Source organism: Lithobates pipiens, unplaced genomic scaffold, assembly GCF_037356315.1.
Source record: "Lithobates pipiens isolate NorthernLeopardFrog02 unplaced genomic scaffold, aLitPip1_a1.2 Scaffold_16, whole genome shotgun sequence".
In the NCBI taxonomy this organism is placed as follows: domain Eukaryota; kingdom Metazoa; phylum Chordata; class Amphibia; order Anura; family Ranidae; genus Lithobates; species Lithobates pipiens.
The window spans coordinates 543253275-543277237 of NW_027507748.1; the positions used below are offsets into that span (position 1 = coordinate 543253275).

The 23963-nt window shown below is 41.9% G+C and overlaps 1 protein-coding gene across 2 annotated transcripts in view; it reads right to left on the bottom strand.

Annotated features, from left to right (window-relative positions):
- The window catches only part of KMT2D (lysine methyltransferase 2D), a 210520-nt gene that overhangs the window by 93121 nt on the left and 93436 nt on the right, over nt 1-23963 (bottom strand). Inside the window, exons 13-24 of one of the 2 annotated variants that reach the window (XM_077483335.1) lie at nt 22332-22459; nt 22139-22241; nt 18661-18842; nt 16282-16446; nt 16055-16164; nt 15892-15936; nt 15590-15799; nt 14206-14352; nt 14011-14130; nt 13688-13806; nt 12232-12385; nt 6052-6132 (exon numbers count right to left, since the gene is read on the bottom strand). In XM_077483335.1, coding sequence (XP_077339461.1) covers nt 6052-6132; nt 12232-12385; nt 13688-13806; nt 14011-14130; nt 14206-14352; nt 15590-15799; nt 15892-15936; nt 16055-16164; nt 16282-16446; nt 18661-18842; nt 22139-22241; nt 22332-22459 — 1564 coding nt within the window. Of the gene's footprint in view, nt 1-6051; nt 6133-12231; nt 12386-13687; nt 13807-14010; nt 14131-14205; nt 14353-15589; nt 15800-15891; nt 15937-16054; nt 16165-16281; nt 16447-18660; nt 18843-22138; nt 22242-22331; nt 22460-23963 lie in introns of those variants that run through there. The other variant, XM_077483334.1, reaches the window with a different exon arrangement.

Consider the following 23963-nt stretch of genomic DNA (forward strand, 5'->3'; position numbering starts at 1 on the left):
ATATGTAACCACTGTGAATGGCCGTCACAGTAGTGACACGATCAGGAGCTAGTACCTCCAGCTACCAATCTTTAGTTGGACCGAGAGCTGTTAGCACACTCTTGGCAAAGAAATAGCAGCAGCCCAGCAAAATACGAGTTAAATGGGCAGCAACATGTTAATGTTCACCATTAGGGCAAAGCAAGAGGTTCACTTTAGAACCCCCACCTCAGTACACACTAGGGGTGCGCATCTTCACTGGTCTCACGATTCGATTACGATTATTTGGTCAACGATTCGATTCCGCGATGCATCACGATTACCGACGAGCTCCCACTTCCGTTTGGGCCGCCTAGGCGGCCCTTCCACCCTGCAATCATCTGGGACACATCACAGCTCCCAAAAGATTGCCTGGCTATGCAGGACAGCGTAGTGAGACATGCGCACCCGGCTTTACACACACACACACACAATTGAATGCACACGATTTTGCAGATAAAAAACGTGCAGTTTCTTTTATTGTACACTGGGGCATGCAAAGCACCGCATACTGATTAAACATGTTATATGTTCAGAAGCAGCAGGTAAAAACAGAGCATGGGCAGGGGAGAGAAAAGAGCTCTGAAGAGAGTGTACCATTCTGAAGGAGAGAGAACATTTTTGCCTAATCTGGAGCAAATTGTTAGACATTCCTCTCTTACACCCCCCCCCCCCCCCCCCCTTTTTTTTTTTTTTTTTTTTTTTTTTTTAACAGGTGGTGGCAACTTTTCAGGCAATTTTGGTTATGAATAATGAGCTTAAAGGTATGGGATCTGCCACTGCCAAAGGGCATGCACACAAAAGGCACATGTCACAAGCGCAATCTGCTTGGCCATAAGATTCTATGCATATACACAAAATAAGGATTTTCTGGAAAACTGATTGCATTCTTCATGACATCTACACAAAAGAGAAGTTCAGTGGGCAAGATTTGTCATCAGAATCTATAAAATCAGAGAAAGGTCAGCATTTATTTTTCTAGTTCAGTTCGACATGGTCTGGGCAATTGACATAGTGGCACTAACCAGTTACAGGGCTAGGCCTTTAAAGTGGTCGTATACCCAAATTATTAATTTTTACCTACAGGTAGGCCTATACTAAGGCTTAACTGTAGGTAAAATGAATATCTCCTAAATCTGTAAGTTTCAGAAGATATTCACTTTGCATGCAGCTGCTGTCAGCGGCTCATATGCTGTGAATGCATGGCTGAAGGTCCAGCAGACGCTGCCGGACCTTGCCGGGAAGAATCCTTCCCTGCGCATGTGTGGGATTAACATGGTAGCTCTGGCCACTCACAGCGCTGGAGCCGCAAACACAAAAGACATGCTGAGGGCAAAATGCCAGCTCCCTCTGCGCTGCATACTAGCTCATTATGCCTTCGCCTTACAGGTTTGTTTGTTTTTCCCCTTCCTTCCTGCAGGTATACAACCGCTTTAAGAAAAAGTCTTCAGAGGCCAATCAAGTAAATCCTCAAAAGGAAGAAATACTATCAATAACAACTTAAATTGATTAATTAGTGCAAGATTGGCTGGATCCACAGGTGGAACAGTACGACTCATCTTGAACTCTTTTCAAAGGATACACGGTATCAAAATTATCAGGAGTAAATAGCATCCGAGTTGGACCAATCACTATTTAAGGCCCAAACAACTTGATCAAGAAAAATAAACATTTACTCCACTAAAAAGTGAGTGTCCAACATATCTTCTGCAAATGGAAGTGCACTAAGCAGCTCATGTTTTAGCATCTGAAGTCAATCAGGAAATGGAAAAGCAGAAGAGAGTTTATGGGTGTGTTTGTACCCCATGATTTCAGAAGCGGCAATGGCCTCTGGAGTACAGCAGACATAGAAGAAGAAAATTCTACTTTAGTCGGGGAGGCCTCATCTCATTCATCTGTAAGGAAGACGAATCAGGAGGCTGGAGCAGTGTCAGTTTAAGAATTTGCCCAGAGAGAAGGGAACGGATGTCAGCCAAAGTGGTGCTTGGAGTTTCCTCAGGACCTGCAGTGGAATTACTACTGTTTGTGCCGTGTGCTCCCGAATGCCTGCAATCCACCATTGCCCAGCAAGGCTCTTCTCCTATGGGATATTCATGGAATGGATACAGAGAGATGGTGTTCAGCATGTCTGATATGAAGTATTTGCAATAAACCAGGCACTAAAGGTTTCCTATGGCAGTTCCTCTGGAGTATCAGGCTAAAAGGCGAGTTGGAAAACGATTAGTTTGTGTAATCTGAAAAAATTCCGTCGAGAATTGCGCAGTCATGAGCGCTACATCACTAGCCAGAGAAGACTTTCCACTAGTAAGGCAGAATAGAGGTTGCAAATGTTTAAAACAGGTTAAACATTACTATAGCATTACCAATAGGGCCCAGTAAACAAGGCAATATTAATCAGAGTAAACAGATCCCGACTCCACAGAATCGTTCTAGACTTGCACAATTACAACTATCCATGAGCAACCAGGGTGCTGGCCCAAAATAAGCACGTCTTCATGCACCATGGAAAAATACAGATGAAAAAGAGCCACACCCCAACGTATGCTCTTCCTGGACTTTTATTCCAGTCGATGTAGCTGCATCCATGACAACTTCATCCAGGGAATGTGGATACAGCCACATCACTGACGATTGAATAAAAGTGCCTGGAAGAGCATACACTGTAGCAGCTCTTTTTCAACTGTATTTCTCAGGGGAAAAACACTTGGCACCGTGATCTGTCTTGTAGAATAAATGGATACATAGTGTAGTGTCTACTAGATATACAAGGAAAAAATAAAACAAGTTATGTGTAACCAGAAACTAGTATGTGGAGAAGATCAGTCTTATCTTGTTCATGTTGCTGGTACATTCAAGGTACAGGCTTCCAAATTCATATTGAGTATAACCCCCAATAGGGTCTCCAGGATGCCAAGGAAATAGACCTGGACGTGTAAAACACCATGTTGCCAACCTGTACCAAGGTGAGCGACAAACAAAATGCAGGAATCCCGTGCCCACAGTAAACTTTACAGCCTGGTTCTGCTGTTAGAGTGCCGGTACAGTTCCCAAGATGAACATTGAGGATAACGAATCCAGAAACTACTGGTAAGCCATAAGCCATAAGCCTTTAAGCAGTGGAGTCTTATTTAGAAGAGTCAGTCGAAGGAGGAAGGAAGACCAGGGAAAAGTAGAACACATTTCTTTACCAACTGGAGCCTAATTGAGTGGACGAGATTATATGGCTACACAGCTTAGCTGTTTTTAGTGTCCACTCACCAGAAGGTAGCGGCATATAACCAATGGTCTAGGATTACAGCCCCTGGGTCCTATACTGTAAGATTCGGACACAAAATAGCCAGTGTGTACATCCAAGTGCACAGTAAATTTTGCCAGTAGACAAAACGCTTGTTTACAAAGTGCCAGTGTAAGCATATTTTTAAGTAAAGTCCATAATCTAAAAGGTAACTGGATATAAAAATAAAAAAAAGAAGGCACAGCAACATACAACATGACTTCTGCAACAACTGCTACAGAGAGGTTGACTCCCATGTCACTTCATGGGATCACAACAACCAGACACACAAAATGACACATTGCTACACAGCAACATCAGGCCAGGATCACATTATGACATGAGAAAAGGTGGAACTGTCAAATTGTGGCAGCGAAAGGTTTTCAGGGATCTGTTGTGGCAAATTCCAACACTACAAACAAAGGTTTGGGGTAAGGCTGCAAGACCAACCCTCCATGAGGATTTTATCCAGATCTGAGCCGAGGGCTCCCTCTGGCAGCGGCATCATAGTTCTCTCTCCAGTGTGACAACCAGCATCGGCGTTCGGGAACTCTGTCTCTGACGTTTCCTCTGCGGGGAGGGGAGGCCATGTAAATAACTATATCCAAAGCTCAGTAAAACACTAGCACAACCCAGACCACAGAATCATGGCAGCCTAAACTTGGTAACAGATCAAAATAGATCTTAAATGGAGCAGAGCATAACACAGCCTAACGTTAAGCAACATTAAGCACATCACAATATTTTACCAATAGACTTAAACAGAATAAGAATACTGTTACCAGAATATTTAAAATAAATAAATATGATATTACTTTTTAGGAAACTGTTCTATGAAAGTCTTTGCCCCCATTAAAATTGATGCTGTGGATTGAAAATAAAATGCAATTTTTTTCATTGTCTGTACGGACTACTAACGCCACCCCAGGAAAAAGCGCAAATTATGGGCGTATCTAAGGGACATGTAAACAAAGAACTGAAGCCACAGCCCCTTCCAATTATGCAGTCCTCTCTGCTATGCATCCCTATGTCTCCTCTGCTCCATCTAACAAATAAAAGGCCACAACCTCCCACAGCCCCCACTCCATTCTTGCAGACCTGCCTCCTCTGCAATAGGAAAGATTACACAAATATTTATGTCCAAACAGAAAGTAACTGGTGAAATAAAATGTTTGTACTCAACATAAAATCATTTTCTTGTAGTCAACTGAGGAACACAAAGTCTTTAACCTTCAAGGTACACTGCTGCCTACAGGAGGATTAAACACTAACAGAAACAATGTAGACCTGCCAATGATGCTCCAAGGTAGGAGTCGATAACACAGCAAGCAAACGCTAAAAAGGCCAAAGAAGAAACCAACAGAACTAGGGACTGCCTGTAATTTAAAAAATTGCCAGAAGTACCTTGCATGCGAAGCTGGCATCAAAATGCCCAAATTTTCACCAGGTAGAACTTTGAGTAGGTGTCAACAGAATACAAGGTTGTAGCCTTGCAAATCTGTGAAACAGCAACTTCATGCTGGAAATACGCAAGCAGCAAAGATCTCGTAAAATGTGTTATGACAGTAAAGGGCAAAACCTGATCAAACCATAGGCTTTGATGAGGTTCTACCAGGGCCACCTAGAGCTGGTAGAATGAGAAGCAGATGAACTCCCTTTTGGCTGGGTTCACACTGCAGCGGTTTATGAGAACGGATGTGATTCGCACCGCACTGCAATGCAAATCACATCCGATCTCTGTGCGATGCGAGTTCAGCCATACAGATAGTATGGCTGAATTCGCATCGCACCCGCCGCAAACTCGCACGGGACCCTTTTTTTGATCCGCAGTAGAATCGGATCGCATAGGTGTTCACACCATGCGATCCGATTCCTGTCCGAGTTTGCAGATCGCACTAATGTGTAAGATGGAGCATGTTACACATTACACTTGTAAATATGAGCGAAACATGCTAAAAAAAAAAAAAAAAACATACATAAGTTTTTTAACCCTTCATCACTTAACTAAAAATGTGTTTTGTCTGTCTCCTTACTAAGATATTTACCAGCACTTCTTTGGTACACATAGATTTATATATAGATTTTTAAAGTGTAGTGATTTCACGTAAAGTGTATAGCAGCTGCAACTTTGCACTTGATTTAGGGTGGTGCTTATTGTTTCACACATTGATCCGTCTCTTTCCTAAGATATTTACCAGCACTTCTTAACCCCGACAGGTATTGAGTGGAAATCTCCTTAAAAGACACAAGGAGGGCAATACAAAATCCAAAGAATCTAACCCTTGCCCACTAAATCCAACACAAAAACCAAAAAAATAAAATAAAAAAAAGACACCTCATAAATAGCAATGCTTCCCTTCAACAATCACCCAAAACACCATCTGAGGTCTCTGCAATTCATGTTAGTGGAATATATAGATGTCCCTCGAATCCCATACACAAATTCAAAACCCAGGATCTGAGCAACCTATCAGCAGGCAAGCCACTGTTCCTGCAATCCTTGTGTCTATAGATATAGAAGTGGCTATTAACATGATCAGTTTAAGAGGCCTGTGGGCAGCACTAGGGACATAAATGTTACCAAAATTACAACATGTTACAAGATGATGGTATTAGTTCAGCTATGAAGAGTTTGCCACACACTTACTTTATGGCCAATATGCAGTATTCTAGCATAGCTCATATTTTTTAAAATAAATTCTTCTTTATTAGATTAACACAGCAGGTCTTCAAGAACGTTAATGAGTACTTTTCCTAACCTGGATTTTCTGTTTTTGTTTCATTGCTGTCTGAATCTTCATGAGGCAATGCAGAGTTTGAAGCAGGTCGTACAGCATCAGCTAGCAGGAAAAAACAAGGGAACATTTTCAGATGTACAATCTTGTAACCTCAATAATAAATAAGAGAGATACTATCTACAGTATGTATAAATCTGCTATAGAGAACAGGCGGCAGTAAAACCAAAATGTTTAACCACTTGCTCACTGGCCACTTAATAACCCTTCCTGCCCAGACCAATTTTCAGCTTTTGGTGCTCTCACACTTTGAATGACAATTACTCAGTCATGCAACACTGTACCCAAATGAATTTTTTGTCCTTTTTTTCCCACAAATAGAGCTTTCTTTTGGTGGTATTTGATCACCTCTGGGGTTTTTATTTTTTGCGCTATAAATGAAAAAAGACAGAAAATTTTGAAAAAAACGCATATTTCTTTGTTTCTGTGACAAAATTATGCAAATTATTAATTTTTCTTCATAAAATTTGGCCACAATTTATACTGCTACATATCTTTGGTAAAAATAACCAAAATTAGTGGATATTATTTGGTCTTTGTGAAAGTTAGAGAGTCCACAAGCTGTGGTGCGAATCGCACAAAATTGATCACTGATGTACTGGTGGCCGATCTCATTTCTTGTGACCCGAACAAGTCAAGAAAGTATAAAAAACACCCCAAATGACCCCTTTTTGGAAAGTAGACATTCCACGGTATTTAGTAAGAGGCATGGTGAGCTTTTTGATGTTGTCATTTTTTTCCCACAATTCTTTGCAAAATTAAGATTTTTTTTATTTTTTTTTTTATTTTTCCCCACAAAATTGTCATTGTAATAGGTTATTTCTCTCACATGGCATGTGTATACCACAAATGACACCCCCCGAAAAAATTCTGCTACTCCTCCTGAGTATTACAATTCCACATGTGTGGGACTTTTTCACAGCCTGGCCACATAGAGAGGCCCAACATGCAGGGAGCGCCATCATGTGTTCTAGGAGCATAAATTACACATCTAACTTGTTGACTATCTATTACACTTTTGGAGGCCCTGGAGCACCAGGACAATGACACGTGACACTGATGACAGATGGCACTAATATGTGGCACTGATGACAGATGGCACTAATATGTGGCACTGATGACAGATGGCACTAATATGTGGCACTGATGACAGATGGCACTGATGACAGATGGCACTAATATGTGGCACTGATGACAGATGGCACTAAAATGTGGCACTGATGACAGATGGCACTAAAATGTGGCACTGATGACAGATTAAATTTTTTTACTACTTACGGCCGCTGCAGCCATTCATCTGTCGCTTCTCACACGCTGTCTGTGTGAGGAGGGAGAGCGGCGCTGAGAAATGATCTCATATGTTTACATATGAGATCATCTCTCATTGGATAGGCCGATCGCGCTGTAAACGGCTGCTGTGATTGGCCGTTTACAGCGATCTGTGACTGGCTGTGTCCAGCACAGAACTTCCCCGATGCACGCTCCCGGGAGCACGCATTGCGGAAGTAAACAGGAGGTCGTCCAGGGACGGCCTCCCGGCAGATAGCGTCCGCTCTGTAGCCGTCTTTCAGTTATAGGGCGGGCGCGAAGCGGTTAAAGACTGCCAGTGCCGCTCAATAGACATAAGAGAAAATGATATTATAGTGTATAAGAAAAAGGAAGGTGGGACTTTGAATGAGGCTATTGATTTGTGGGGGTGAGATAATTAGAGAGTATATTTAATAGGCATATTGAGTCTGGCAATATATAACAATGATGGTGCAGAGCCATCCTTGTTGCTCTGAGCTCCAGGGTGTTAATAGGGGGGGGCTTGGGGGATTGGAACATTCCTCCCCCAGCCTGAATAGAGTTTTGAGAGAGAGCCCAAGTGGTTAGGAGAAGGTTGGAGAGCAGATATTTGGAAGTTGATCATACAACTGAAAGTGTGAAGCATCTGAATTGTCCTCTGGATGTTTGCAGATAGGTGGAAGGGAGAGCAGTACTTCAGAAGGTAGTCTAGATCTGTATCTCAACCTTTTTTCAGTCAAGGCAGACATTAAAATAATGGACAGTCTCAAAGCACCCCATTCTAAAATGAAAAAAAATATTCTAATATTTGTATATAATGCAGCACTCAATTTCTCTCCGTCAGCTAATGTGACCCCAGTGCTGAGGGAAAGAGGCAGAGGAAAGTCAAACAAGGATGCTGTTGAGGCAACGGACTTCCTGCTTATCAAAACTGATTACATCATTGGTTGTTAGGAAGCCAGTGTCTAGAAAGTCATAATGATGCATAATTAAAACCTGTGGCTTTGTGTAACTAAAAGGCAGCCTCAAGGAACCCTGGTTGAAAAAGGCTGGTCTAAATAACCTGTGACCTGGAAGCGCTGAGATCTTAGAAGTGCAAGAAAAGGTGCAGGGACCTTAAATGTCTGCTGTTTCGAAGACTGGCATGTCGGGATCTGACTCGGGTGGTGGAGCTGGAGAAGGAGCCTGACATTTTTGAGCCCTGGACAATGATGGCTGTATTAAAGCCATTACTTGTCAGAGGAATTGTGACAGTTACATAAAAGTCTACCTTAGTCAGGTAGCCCACTTTGTTGTACATCTGAGAAATGGCTAGAAATGGAGTATGGTTTTAAAAATCAGGTCCTTCTCCAGTGCAAGGTAAGCTTAGTCACTATAAGATTATGTATTGTGCAGGCCTGCAGAAGAGCAAATGTATAAAATGATCAGCTTTTATAAAAAGTGAGGGAAATGATATAATTACCCGGCAGATTTTGTATGTTTGCCCACTTGCAAAGAAATTAAGGGTCTACAAATTTTATCATAGGTGTATTTTCAATATGCTGCTGTCCAAATCTGCCCGCAGTGTTTAGTCATCCAGAGTAATGGCTGTATAATACAGGTGATGTGTCACTGGCCAGTTAACCTAGGAGTGATTTTTCCGATAGAACTTACGGCGCGGGCAAGAGCTGTGGCTGATGTAACTCACTGTAGTAGCACTGTCTGACTTAATCCATCGCATGACTCTCCAAGTAAGATGCTGCAGAGACAGCCAAATCGCCCGAAGTTAGAGGCTGTTGAGAGGGTATTGAGACCCTGACAACAAACCATTCCCTTGCACTGACCACCTCCCCGTTCTGATATCCACCCTTAGGACTTGCAAAAAGACAGACAAGACAGTCTTCCGGCCACCAGAGCTGGATTCCCAAGACACCAATCCAGGGACAAACTGATACTTAGCAAAAGATGAATCGGTCTGCCCATAGACTGGTTCAAATGATCCCATTATGGCAAAATATAATGCTGCAGAGCTCTAGTGAGAAATTGGGCAAGTTAAATTGCTATGAAAAAGGTTACCATCGGGCCTAGGAGTCTCATGCAAAAGTAGGGAGCTGGATGAAAGAGTGAGGTCTCCACTGTGGAAGGAACACTTTGGCCTGAGCTGTGTTCAGGACCAGACTCAGATATTACAATCAAGCAGTCGGCTCCAGCTGCAATTTCTCAAGGTTCAGGATTAAGGATGAGCTCAGGCGTGTTTGCACACCCCACGTGCAGAGCCCGTCAGGAAGTCGGCACTGCGCTAATCACAGGCAGGGAGACATTTCCCAATCTCTGCAGCCGCGCATCAGGACAATGCGCATCAGGTAAAAAGCCCATGCTGATTGTTCCCTTAACAGGAGGTTGAGTATACATTCCACAAGAGCACACCAAGGCCAATACTGGGAACAGCACCTTTGTGTATACTTTAGTTGCAGACAAGAGGCCAAAAGGGCAGGACCACCAAGTAGTAGAGCAGGGGCCCCAAAACAAAACGGCAATCTGCTAATATGTGCAGTGACACAGGAGGGTTAAAGATGAGAAATCAAGGAGGTGGCACAGAACGCAATTACAGTTTGTAGCTCTGGGCTACTATCTCATGTACAGACGTGCCTTAGATGCAAGATGGTCCCCCCCACTCTGGAAATTGGGGGCACACCTTGTTTAAGAAGACTTGTGTGAAGATTTGACAGAATGGGTGCTAGGCCTTGGTGGGAGGAAAGGAGGGCAAACATGGAGAATCTCATTAAGTTTGATGGTGTAAAAAACAAAAAGGGACGTTAAAGTCAAAGAACGAGATGACTATGCAGTCTGTTCCTTAGGCTTTCACTGAGGAAGGTGGACGACTCTTGCTAATGACACATAAGAATGCTGTAAAGAATGTGAAGAGACATGTCCATCGAAAACCATGTAAGTCAAGAGTTTTTTTTTTTTTTCTCTCTCTCTCAAGGGTTCCGCAGTTAAGCACTTAACCGGCTCCTGACCAGCGCACGCCGATGTACGTTGACAGAATGGCACGGGCAGGCATATTGGTGTACAGGTACGTCCAATCTTCAATGCCGCCCTGCCATCGCGCCGCCGCCGGCGCGCTCGCGTGTCGGTCGGGGCCCCCGTGAGTCCGGTCGCGGGTCCCACGGACTCGATCGCCGTGGGCATACCCGCGATCGTCTCACGGGACGGCTGAATGGAGGAAATGCTGTGTAAACAGCATTTCTCCATTCTGCCTAGCAACTAGTGACGCTGATCTCTGCTCCATGTGATTGGAGCAGAGATCAGTGTTCACTAAATGAAAGCCCAACCCCCCCACAGTTAGTAACACACCCCTACACTGCCACCCACTGGTTAACCCCTTCACTTCCAGTGTCATTTACACAGGAATTTATATAGCATTTATATAGCAGTGATTATTGTATAAATGACAATGGTCCCAAAAATGTGTCAAAAATGTCCGATGTGTCCGCCACAATGTCGCAGTCACAATAAAAATCGCTGATCGCCGCCATTACTAGTAAAAAAATTAATAAATAAATAAATAAAAAAATATTAATAAAAATGCCATAAAACTATCCCTATTTTGTAAACGCTATAACTTTTACGCAAACCAATCAATCGCTTATTGCTATTTTTTTTACCAAAAATATGTAGAAGAATACGTATCGGCCTAAACTGAGGCAAATAAAAGTTTTTTTTATATATTTTTGGGGGATATTTATTATAACAAAAAGTAAAAAATAATGCGTTTTTTCAAAATTGTCGCTCTTTTTGTTTATAGCGCAAAAAATAAAAACCGCAGAGGTGATCAAATACCACCAAAAGAAAGCTCTATTTGTGGGAAACAAAGGACGTCAATTTTGTTTGGGAGCCACGTCGCACGACTGCGCAATTGTCAGTTAAAGCGTCAGTGCCGAATCGCAAAAAGTGGTCTGGTCTTTGACCAGCAAAATGGTCCGGTCTGTAAGTGGTTAAAGTGTTTATTACCCCGAAAACGTCATATACCCGATATATGCTGGCTGTAATTGTATGAGAAAGTATTCTGTTCTTTGTATTGCTTCCTTTATGTGAAATCCCTGGTGTTCCTGCCAGTCCCTCTGCTTTCTTATTAAACACTGAACACACTGGAGTCTGTTCTCTATGCTGGGAACTTAGTGCAGTATGTTCTCCAATGATCAGACTGTCTGACATGCTCCCATTGCACAGCCATTCACTGGGAAGCTTCATGTGCTGCTGCTTCTCCTCCCCCAGCTCTTATGCAGTGGAGAACAGAGAGAATGTGATCACTTCTAGAAAAAAAAAAATTATATATATATATATACACACATAAAAAAATATGTTTTGCCTTTCATTTCTATTTTAAACTGAATGGATAGTTAAACCTAATACTCTAATTTGAGAGTGGTGACCACGGTGTGAATCGGAGGTCAGTCTTCTCTTATTTAGGCAGGACAGCAGTAGACTGCAACACCTCAGTCTCCTGCTGATGTTTCAGAGCCAAATCCGATAAAGCCAAAGAGAACTTCAAAGACAGAACAGAGTGTAAAGGAAGAGGAGAACATGATTCCAGGCTGCAGACATTGGAACTGCTGGGGTTTCCCCCCCCAGTATCCAATCCTCATGTAGGTGGTAATATAACCCAGTGTTTAAATACTTCCTGTGTCCCACAATGAACGACAAAAAGAAGTTAGCAATGGTAGCCCACATTTGTCTCATGTTTCTTGAAAAATAACCCTGTCATGAGAGAAACACATTGTAGCCACAGCCACTGCTAAACTCCTTTAGTTCTTCAGTTTTAGGTCATTAGCAGACATAACGTGCACCATCAAACAACTGTGCATGCCTTCTTACCTGTGCCTGGCTGCTGGGGTTGTGAACTCTGAGCTGTAGCAACGGATGCTGGACACTGTATGCTCTGCACACTTTTTGTCTTCTGAGGCACAGGCCGAGCAGCAAGAAGAGCTTGTTTGCTGAGTTCCATCAGTTCCTTCCCGAAAAAGGCTTCCTATTAGGGATTTAACAAAAATGTAAAAAAAAAGTAACCGAGGATGCATTTTTAAACGTTTTTACCGAACCCCTATGCAAGGAGGAGTTTAGGGCTGAAACAACTAATCGATCAATCGACAACCAATCGATTACTATTTTCATAATCGATTAATCGGCCAGTAACATAATGGGGTTAAAACTAAAAATGAGCCCTTTATAGTACAAAAAGAGCAAATCGCTACTGTAAATATTACTTTCACTGTTCTACAGTAAAAACATGAACCCCTTACAGTAGTGATTATCTGCTTTTTTGAAACTATAAAAGGGCTAATTTTAGTTTTTTTTTAACCCCATTATGTTACTAAACGTGTTAGTTAGTTGGTGCTTTTGCAGAAATGCACTACAGTTTCCTTACATTGTTTCCTATGGGACAAGCTCACATCTGAAAGGGTCAGGGACTTTTAACTCAAAATGGTGCTTTATTGGGTCAATATACTTCAATGGAGAAGCTGTAGAAAAGCATGTAATGCGTTTTTGCAGCAATTTGTGTTTTATAATCTGCCCCAAAAAAATGCAAAAATGCAAATTGCCGTAAAATCACATGCGCAAACATCAAAAACGCACCGCAAAAAGCACTACAGAAACAAATCATAAGCAAACTGTATAGGTGTGCACAAGCCTTATGCTGGCCACATGGATCAATTTTCAGATAAGAATATTCAGACTAAAAAGCTTTGTACGCTGAATGAAAGAATTTTGTTGTTTTTAACATTCTGTTTTTAAAAGGAATGTCATTTCTGAACGAAAACCACATACACTGTCTGAAAATTCCTTTGACGAAGAAGTTTTCTATTTCCAAATTTTCCTGTCACTGTGGTTGAAAATGAGTGTCAATTTGACCCCCAGCTACTCCTTTATTGCAATCAGTTTATTTTTTCTGATACCCTACAGTCTGCAATGGCAAAAGAATCCAACAACATGGTCGTGAACATACTAATTCCAACCAAGACAAGTATCAAACTACATTTTAATGGTTGAGATAAAAGCAGGTGGCTCATAATGTTACATACTACAGTAGATATAGTCCCATCTCAACTTCCTTCTGGATAATTTATGAGCGTGATGAGAAGTTTTTAAGGAAAGTATCCCTTAGATATTAGGAATCTAACATTAAATGTTTTTAGGGTGCTTGTGCTTGGTTCTGTCTGTCTTCAGATTTTTTTGGAACGGACAAGATAAATTGCTCTGTGTTGCAAACAGAGTACCCACTAAAATGTGACCATGGAGAGGTATCCCTCAAACTACTTACTAAATACTTTACCTGAAGGTACGCTGGGAACATGTCTTCAAGCTTGCTCTTTTTTCGCCCTCTTCGTTTCTTTTTCTCCTCTGCCTCTGTAGGTCCTGGCTCAGCAACACCTTCTGCGGGTATCTCTAGAACTAGAGTCACCATGTACAAAATAGGGTTATTCACAACTTAAAATTTGTTCGTAAAATGAAAGCTTAAAAATACAAAATGTTATGGAAGCAGATATAAGTGACAAAGTCAGTAGGGAACTCTACATCAGAGAAACAGTTTGTGTTTTAATAAACCTCAGTCTGTACTATGTTTCTTGGTTAACACATGTACTTAGGGTGCCCTACCATCATCTGGATGAGTCTGGTCTTGGCCTTGGCTCTCACGGAAGGCTTCCAAGAAAGCTGCATGCCCTTTCTTTGATCGTGTATGGGTTTTTCTCTGTCTAATCATGAAGCCACCAATACCTGGGAGGCAATCGTATTAGTCAGTTGACAATCAATAGTAACTATACAATCAAAATAACTCAGTAGGACCAATACCTGGCCTATACGGCTTTCTCTTCTTTTTTTTCACATCTTCAGAATCTTCATTTCCCTTTCCCATGTCCATTTCCTTTCCACCTTCTCGGTCAGGGCTGCCAGGAGGTTCTAACTTGATGTCACACTCCATGGATTCATTATTGCACCCTGAAATACACAAATTATTAACAAGTGCAACAATAGTTTTGACAGCACACAAACAGTGAGCATTTAAAATGAATATAAACCCTAAAACTAAAACTCATAAGTGCACTTTCATGCATGTATGTGTTAACTGTTGTTACTGTTGTAACTAAATTTCCATTTTTTTTTTATCTAGAGCTGGCAGTTTTAGCAGCATGCAATTCACTCCCTTTTGCAGGCTGACAACCCTAAGATAGTCTCTTGCAATTACCAGCAGCACTGTCAGTCTTTTGTGCACCTGCTTTCAGTTGGACTACAAAACATGTTGTCAAGCACAGCATCCTTGTAGTCAAACTGCTGTCAGCAAGGCGCATAAGCTCTGTTGACTCCATGTACACCGTCTCACCAGCATAACTGATGGCAGGGTAAATAAGTAGAGGAATGGTCATCAGAAAGATGAGAGCTGAGATACCTGCCTGCATTTGAACAAAGATGGGCAAGGCTTCACGAGGCATGTATTATACCCTGGCTTAAATCAAAAAGCAATATACCCAAGTTTACGATGTTGGGCACGTGTTTAACCTTTTCATTGTCAGAGGTTTTTTTTTTGTTTTGTTTTTTAAACCTGTTCAAAAAAACAAATCAGTAGCAGTAGTTCCGATTTTGTATGCAACATCATCGAAAAGGTAAAAAATAAAAAACGCAAATTTTCTGTGTAAAACACACTAAAGTGAATTGAAAGGCAAGCAAATTTAATAAATTACCCACATTTTTGGTAAAATATAAAAAGACAAGGTTACAACAAGTAAATACCCAACATGCCAAACCTTAAATTTGTGTGGGCCAATGAAATGGGGACAAACTTCAGTATCCTATATTTTCTATAGTCAGCGCTTCAAAAGCCCCCTATAAGTCACCCATTTAGTGTTACGGAGATGGCCTTGTGCTAGAATTATTGCTTTCACTCCAGCGTGCACGGCAATGTGTGACATGTGTATTGCAATTGCTCTTTTCCTGTGCAGGTGCCCCAGACGTGTGCGTTTACGTTCGTACATGTGTGCATATGTGGGGGTGGGGGATTGTATGTGCTTGGGCAACAATTTTTTTGCAATATGAAAAAAAAAATGGGTTTTTGGTTTAAATGTAAATGACACATAGCCTAGTTCAAAAGGATTTTTAAAGCCGCTTTGTGTCCTGTGATATACAATAACAAAAGTTTTATACAGCATTCTACCAAAGCATCCCGTTGCAACAAGCATACCTTCCGCCTTCTGTTCTTCACATTCTGCATCATCCTTTCTTTCCTCAGATGCCCCATGCTCTGAGCCATCCAAAAAAATTTCTCCACCAGTACTTAGCCGAGAGCGCCTAGGTTTCTTTTTCTGGATGGGCGATAAGGTGAGACTGCGCAGTAAAGCCATTCCAGCCTCTGTCAGCCAAACGCCTTCAAATCGGAAATACTGAGGCTCTACTATAAAAAAAAAAAAAAAAAACACATGAAAATTACTAATTTTATGGAATAATGCTGCACAAAAAATAGTAATTCCATATAATAGTACTTACCTGGCTCCTTAAACTTTATTGGGCTGGGTGGAAGGATTATAGGAGCTAAAGGAACATGTGCAAAAAAAAAAAAGTTTAAATTAAAAAAATGTTTTCCTCCTCCCACCACACAATGTCGTACTAAAAATACACACACAAAAGACCCTCAAAACATGATACATACGAAGTGGTTTCACAATGAATGGCTGACAAGCTGCACAATCAAAGCCTTCATCTGCTGCCTGTTCTACCTCATCTTCTGTAAACAGGTTCTCGCACACAGCATGGAGCCACCTATACACAATAGCAAGAAATAAGCATTTTAGGTTCTGTTCAAACTGTGGGACTGAAGAAAGACACTGACAACAGAATACAGGACAAAACCCCCCCCCAAAAAAAAAAAAAACTTGCCTTTCACAGTTTTGACACTGGATCAGGAGATCACCTTCTAAGTAGTTGAGATGGCAAACTGGGCATCTAACCAAACTAGCACAGGGTGCACAGTGTGCATAGTTATTCTGCCAATCCGTACGAAAGCCTGGGCTAATAGATCCACACTGCATGCAGCAAACACACCTGCAAGACAAAAACACGTTTTAATGTCTACAGTTTAAATCAAACTGAAGCGATGTGTAGCGTCTAGAGCAATTTAAACTATTAAATTACAATAAATGCCCATAAAACAACATGCAATCTTTATTTCCACATTTCCTTGCAGTGTGCTGGAGAACAGAAAAACAACCAAAACAAAAAACAAACCCCCAAAATAATTTGGGCAACCTAGGGTGAACCATATATAGAAAAACATATTCCTGCTGTATATTTTAAGATTAAAAATATTCAGTGAGAACTGCAGAGATCAAACATACGGCAGAACTCATACATTTATAAAGGATAACAAAAGTAGAGTGCAGTTTGAATATTCTGATATATCATCTAACGCTACATTTTTTTCCCCATCAGAATGGTTAAAGTATTTGTAAAGTTTTTTTTTTTTTTTTTTTTTTAAACATGTTCTACTTACCTGCTCTGTAGAGTGGTTTTGCACAGAGCAGCCCAGATCCCCTTCTTCTTGGGTCCCTCTTTGGCGTTCCAGGCCCCTCCCCCTTGCTATGGGGCACCTGAGCCAAGCCACAGCTCCATTTGTCCATTGCAAAAGTGCTGGATCAAGATGGGCTCAGGCAAGTATTAGGGAGGCTACTGCACACAGAAGTGTTTATCTTAATGCGTAGAATGCATTAAGAAAAAAACTCCTGCCTTTATAACCACTTTAACTAATAATTCCAGGCATCAGTATGTTATACATGTCTAGCTTGGACCAATGTAACTATGTATATACCATACCTGGTTGATGCCCCTGGAAGCAGAAATCAATGTAGTAGATGCCGCTAGTCCAGAGAATTCCACTTGCTTCCAGGTCTAATGCCACATCTCAGCTCACGAAACACAAGGGGTTGGATGCTCAGCACAGGTGTCATTCAAAGAATGAATGAATGCAAAGCATTTGCTGATTGGACAAGGTGGAGCGGTAGGGCAGTGATGTCACCATCTCCACCTCGTCTAATCAGAAAAAAATGATTTGCATTAATTCAGAAAATGCAAACCCCTCTCTGAACAGTGCCTGTGCAAAGCAGCTGACCTGTGTTTACAATGTATCAGGCCACACTCTCAACACAGGACCCGGAAGCAAAAGGAAATCACTGGAGTATTGGTGTCACTTCAGCAATTTCCAGCTTCCAGGGTGCTTACTTGCAGTCAGAGGTCAGACACATTTTGTCAATCCTGACAAATTTCCGATAGTGTAAGAACGTTTAAAATTTAAAATTCAACAAACATACATTCATTCCACAGAGGATTGTGAATAGGCAAGTAAGTTTACTTTACTGTGGAAGAGACATTGCATATCTCTTCTGCAATAAAAAGCCAGCCTGTTCGCATTTTTGTACATTAAAGTGGTGATCCACAGAAAAGAAAAAAGAAAAAAAAATTAATTAAAATTCCCCCAAAAAAAGAAAAAAAAACATTTGGGGGGGGACATTTTTCACCTCTAAATGCCTGTTGCTAGGGGGTCCCTCGTAGTCTGCCTCCTTCAGTCATCTGGGACACGTGCCAGATGACTGTGTGGCCAATCACGGCGAGCGGCGCCGCTCACGCATGCGCAGTGGGTGCCCAGCTGTGAAGCCACAGCCGGATGCCCACAGTTAGAATACCGGTGCCGAGAGGAGGGGGGGACGAGCAGGGCTTTGTTCCCCCGCATCGCTGGACCCTGGGACAGGTAAGTGTCCGATTATTAAAAGTCAGCATCTGCCGTATTTCTAGCTGCTGACTTAATTTTTAATTTTTTTTTCCAGGGGAACTCCTCTAAGTTCCACTTCTAAAGAAATTTGATTTAAGTATACAGGCTGCCACTGTTCGTTTCCTGGCCGTCATACTTGGGTGAAGTTCTATCCTAGTCCCCGATTACATGTGTGATGACAGGAGCTCTGACTTTCCTGGTCTGCTATCTGGTTTGAATGATTTTCTCAAACCAAAGAGCCAGGCAGCTAAAATCATCATCAGTATTTTAGAAATAACAGCCTCCATATGGCGCTCAGTACAGGTTTCTATTATAAATACCAACTTCCAAAGTAAGAATAATAATCTTTTAAACCATATAGCTAGATAAGCTTTGACAGAACACCACAGGTTACAACACAATTCCCCTAAAAATAAGTCTTTTAAAAAAAAAAAGTCAACACAAGGCTACTACATTCAGAATATTAAATGGGTAAACTAATAAAAAAAGCTTACCATTTGCATTTCCAGCCACCCTTTGGTACAGTGTGAAGAGGTGGGTCCAGGCAGTAAGTGTGGTAACTAATGTCACAATCATCACACAGAAGCAAGCGAGAGGGATCTGTGGCCTTACCACACACTTCGCAGACAATGCACTCCACGCAACGCCAACCTTTAAGTAGCATCACTTTTGTAATCTGAAATTAGAGAGAAAAAAAAATTCACTAAAACTTTTTTTTTATGTTTTTACTTAGTACATTAAAATAGAACTAAAGAGTAATTTTTAAAAATGGTATTAAACTTGAAAACATATTATACTGCAGCTTATCAATTCTCACACAAAGTGCATTTATTTTCTCTTATTTAGGCTTTTTTTCCCCTTTAGAAGTGGAACTAAACCCACCAATTTAATGGTTTCTCAAAACCATTACAATAAAGGCATGCCATGAATGACTGTGCTTTCAACTGACCTGTCAAGCCATCAAATTGCTGGTATCATAACGGATCGTATCTGCAGCACCATGGCAAATGCAGAGCAAACAGAGGCTAAGATGGCAGCTTCCTTGGCTGTAAATGATTATAGTTGAGTTCTGCTTTAAACCCTAAGTTTAGCCTAAATTAAAAATACAAACATTGCACAATTCAGTGCCTGACGCAACATTCTAGGCTGTAAAAACAGTGTTGGTTCACAGAACAGCTCCCAAATTTTAACTGAGGTTGCACTGATCTTCTGACATAGCTTCTATTAATGGGATTAGATGGCAGTGAGATGGTTTAAGAATTTGAAGATAAAATCATAATAAAAATGAAACTATTTAAGCCAAGAGTGATTTCTCCATGAAGGATAAGAGGTTCATTGCCTTCAGACACTAGCATAAAACGGAGTGGGGTTATAGAGGAGGCACCCAGGACGTGTACATTCAAAAGCTTTACCGCCATCAAATCCCCTGAAAGTATCAGCCTATAATCCAGGCTTTATGAATACTGTGTCCCCTGTACTAAATGATTAAGAAAAATAAGCTCAGCTGGCGATTTTCAAACAAACGTTACCACGAAAATTCTCAGTGCATTCGATGACTTGACAAATGTCTTTCAAAAAAGTACTTCAAAATTCTACTTGCTTTTAAAACAGAAAAAAAAAAAGAATGAATGACAAGATTTTGACTGAAAGCTTTACAAAACGAGAGATCCTAGAACTGTTATTTGGGAATATCCCTTACATTACATATTACCAGATGCAATGAACAGCCTAGAACTATAAGATTGCACACAGTATCACGGCCACTCTAAACTGCTGGAATACTCCAAAACAATGATATATAAAAGCACACATGCAAAAAATTATAAACAATTTGTGGGAAAGCCCATGTCAGCCTATCAGAAGCTACCGATTGTCTTCTAACACATAAGAAAACCTTTCCAAGGCTCTGTCAACAGAACTTACAATGATCCCTGCAGAACCACAATAGTAAGCAATGTTTCTTATTTCAATTCCCAACTAAAAGTACATTTTTTCAGTAAAGAAATTGTGAAATTTTGGCATCGATATTGAAAATATGACCAATCATGCCAAAAAAAAATCTTTTAAGGATAGTGATCATATGAAGACATTTATTATCACATAGTTGTTTGGTTCCTTTTTAAACCATAACAGAGAACGCCCCAAATGGCCCTGTTAAAGTTTACATACCGTGGAATGTTTGGCCTTGGTACAGACACACAAATTTAACACAACACATGGATTAAAATGGCAACTAAAAGGTTAATTTTCCACATCTGTGGCATTTAAACTGCAATTAGTGTGTGTATAGTCAATTTGTTAGCTCTCACATAGATGCACAAAGCAGGCTAAATACTAAGCCATGAAGAGCAGAAAAGAACGGTCAAAAAACCTGCGTAACAAGGTAATGGAACTTCATAAAGATGGAAAAGGATATAAAAAAAGATATCCAAAGCCTTGAATATGCCAGTCAGTACTGTTCAATCACTCATGAAGTGGAAAATTCAGGAATCTCTTGATACCAATCCTGATCACGATGAAAAAAGATGGTGTGGTTGTTTCAAGCAGCACAATACGATAAAATTTAGCTCAAGTTGCCAGAAAGAAGCCTTTACTGCACCAATGCCACAAATAAGCCCGGTCACAATATGCCTGACAACACCATGATACGCCATGATTCTTGCACACCGATCTGGGGCGAGGAGACCAAAATAGAGCTTTATGGTCACAACCATAAGCGCTATATTTGAAGAAGGGTCAACCAGGCTTATAGCAACAAGAATAACATCCCCACTGTGAAGTATGGTGGTGACCTACTGATGTTTGGGGGGTGTGAGAGCTCTAAAGGCACAGGAAATCTTGAGAAAAAACATGGCAAGGTGAACGCAGCATGTTATCAGAAAAAAACTGGCAGACAATTTGCATTCTTCTGCACAAAAGATGCACATGGGATGCTCTTGGACTTTCCAGCACGACTACGCCGCTAAGCACAAGGCCAGATGGGTTGTTACAGCAGAAAAAGGTTAAGGTTCTATAGTGGCCATTACAGTCTCTTGACCTTAAAGTGCAAGGTCATCTTTACAGAAAATCCGTAAGGCAGGGGTGTCCAACCCCTAGCCCATGGCGTCCTCTGATGTGGCCCGCTTCTCCTGCTCTGGGAGGGCGGGACGGCAAGCCCAGATCATGGGTTCCCAATCCGCCATCCCTGAGCATCAGTGTGAGGAACCGAGCCAGCACAGGGAGCACAGCCGATGCTTTCTGTATTCTGTCGCAGGCGGAGTGATACCAAATGTACTCTGCCTGCGATACAGGATTCACCGGTTCTGCTCTCTACTGCAGCCGCATGCTTCCTCCAGCGCTCCTGTAACCAACCCTGGAGGACAGCCGGCAGCAACAACCAGTCATACCCGCCTGGGGGACAGCAGCAGCCAGCGGTACCTGCAGGAATCCTGAGGAGCAACAGCCACCAGCAATACCGGCCACCAGTACCCACCAGAAGTACCCGCACTGGGGTTGAGGAGGGTTGTCCATTGTAAGTGCACCATACAGATTTTTCTGTAAAGGTGAACTTACCCTTTAATGTCATTAAGCCTCCCTGGGGAGATCTCAAATGTGCGGTTCATTCAAGATGACCAAAGACTTTGCATGATCTGGAGGGATTCTGCCAAGATGAATGGGCATATATATCATCTGCAAGAATTTGCAGCCTCCTACCGTAGAAAACTATTACAAAAGATAGTACGCAGCAATTGATGCTGAAGGGGGAAATACACAGTATTACGAACTAAGGGCATGCAGACTTTTGAACAGAGGTAATTTAATTTGTTTACTTTTTGGCATGTTTTGTTTTATGATTGTGCCATTCTGTTATGATCTAAAGCCGAATATGAATCCCATAAGAAATAAAAGAAATGTGTTTTGCCTACTCATTTAGGCAAGCTCAGGTAACTTTCAAGATGTGGTGCAAAAAAAACATTAGCAGTTTCTTCTTACCTTGCTGTTTACACAATAAGGGTGATAGCACTGAGAACACTGAGAACACGCCAAAAGATGCCCTTCCGAGCCGCGTCCAAAGCTGCCACAACACACACATATCCTAGGAAATCAGACAAAAATAAAATAAAAATAAAAGTTAAGACACACTGGTGCTACACACAGAAAAGGAAAAAAAAACAAACACAAATACTCAGAATAAAGCCTTACCTGCATGAGTACAAATTTGTCATTGTTGGAAAACAGCACCACTGTGTTTTGCATGGTATCATCTTCCTCCTCCTCTTCTTCCTTACCAGGAGAACTTTCAACATCTGCCATCTGACCACACATTCAAATTAGGATACATGAGATAATACAACACAACTTAATGCAGCATCAAAACAGATTAATCATTTTACTGAGGTGATCGTTTTAAAGTGACACTAAAAGGTACAGTTTAAAAAAAATAAAAAATAAAACACGCCATACACGCCCCAATGTGCAGTTAATTTGCACAGAGTGGCCCCGATCCACCTGTTCTGGGGTCAATCAGCGGCTCCTCCCCACAATAGATAACCCCCTCTAAGAAGCTCTCTCCCAAGGGGCTTACCTTGCGGGCGTGCTCCCGTGCCATACACTCGGCGTCCATAGCAGAGTGTATGATTCGGGCCCCGCGTCATTGGATTTGATTGACAGTAGCGGGAGCCAATGGCTGCGCTGCTATCAATCCATCTAATTAAGAGCCAAAAAGCGTGTGGAGTGTGACATGGGATATCGCCCACGGAAATGCAGGGCTTAGCTAAGTAAAACGGGGGGGCTGGGGGGGCAGAACACTGCAAGGTGTTTTTACCTTAATGCATATGATGCATCAAGGTGAAAAAACACAAACCTTTACAACCACTTTAAGCCTCATGCACACTGGCCATTTTAAAAACACTACTTCTAGAGGCTTCTTGCGTTTTTTTTTTTTTTTTGAGTGCCCCTCAATTTTAGCATGAGTGTCCATGCACACAGTGGCGTTTAGAGGCGCGGGGGGGGGGGGGGGGGTAAACAAACACGCGTTCAGAAGGAGCAGCGTTGTGGCAGGGAAAAAAATAACACACAACACACCTGACACGCGCAGTCACTGTAAATGCGCACAAGTTTTTTCATGGCTAACCGCTTCAACACTTGGCCGATTCTGACAATTCTCACATATATAGTAAAAAAAAAATCAACATTTTTCTAGACAATTACTTTGAACTCTAATGCGATGAGATAGATAAATATACCTCTCTCTCGAGATGCAACCCCATGTTACAGGTGCATAGGAGCAGTGCATGCCTGATTTGGGTAGGCTTGCTAATTGTACACCTGTGTGCTGGCCTCATAATGATCCCAGGAATAGGGGTCAGTGCTTAGACTTGGAGACAGCTCCGCCCGGCAGACAGGAAGTCTGGCCTGGGAGGTCAGGAGGGTCCTAGTAGGAGACGGCTCCTGGAGAAAGAGACAGGAGGTCTCTGAGTCTAAGGCTGCCGGTGGCAGCTTGTGTGTGCACATCTGTAGCAGGCAGATGTCGCCCACGACCAAAACAGTATGAACCTGACAGAGAGGGGAGGGAGAGAGAGAGAGAGAGAGGGGGGAGAGAGAGAGAGAGAGAGAAGAGAGAGAGAGAGAGAGAGAGAGAGAGAGAGAGAGAGAGAGAGAGAGAGAGGAGGAGAGAGAGAGGGGGGAGAGAGGGGGGGAGAGGGGGAGAGAGAGAGAGAGAGAGGAGAGAGAGGAGAGAGAGAGAGTGGGTGAGAGAGAGGAGGGGGATGATAGGGAGGGTTGAGGAGGAGAGAGAGACGGAGTGGGGGGGGAGAGT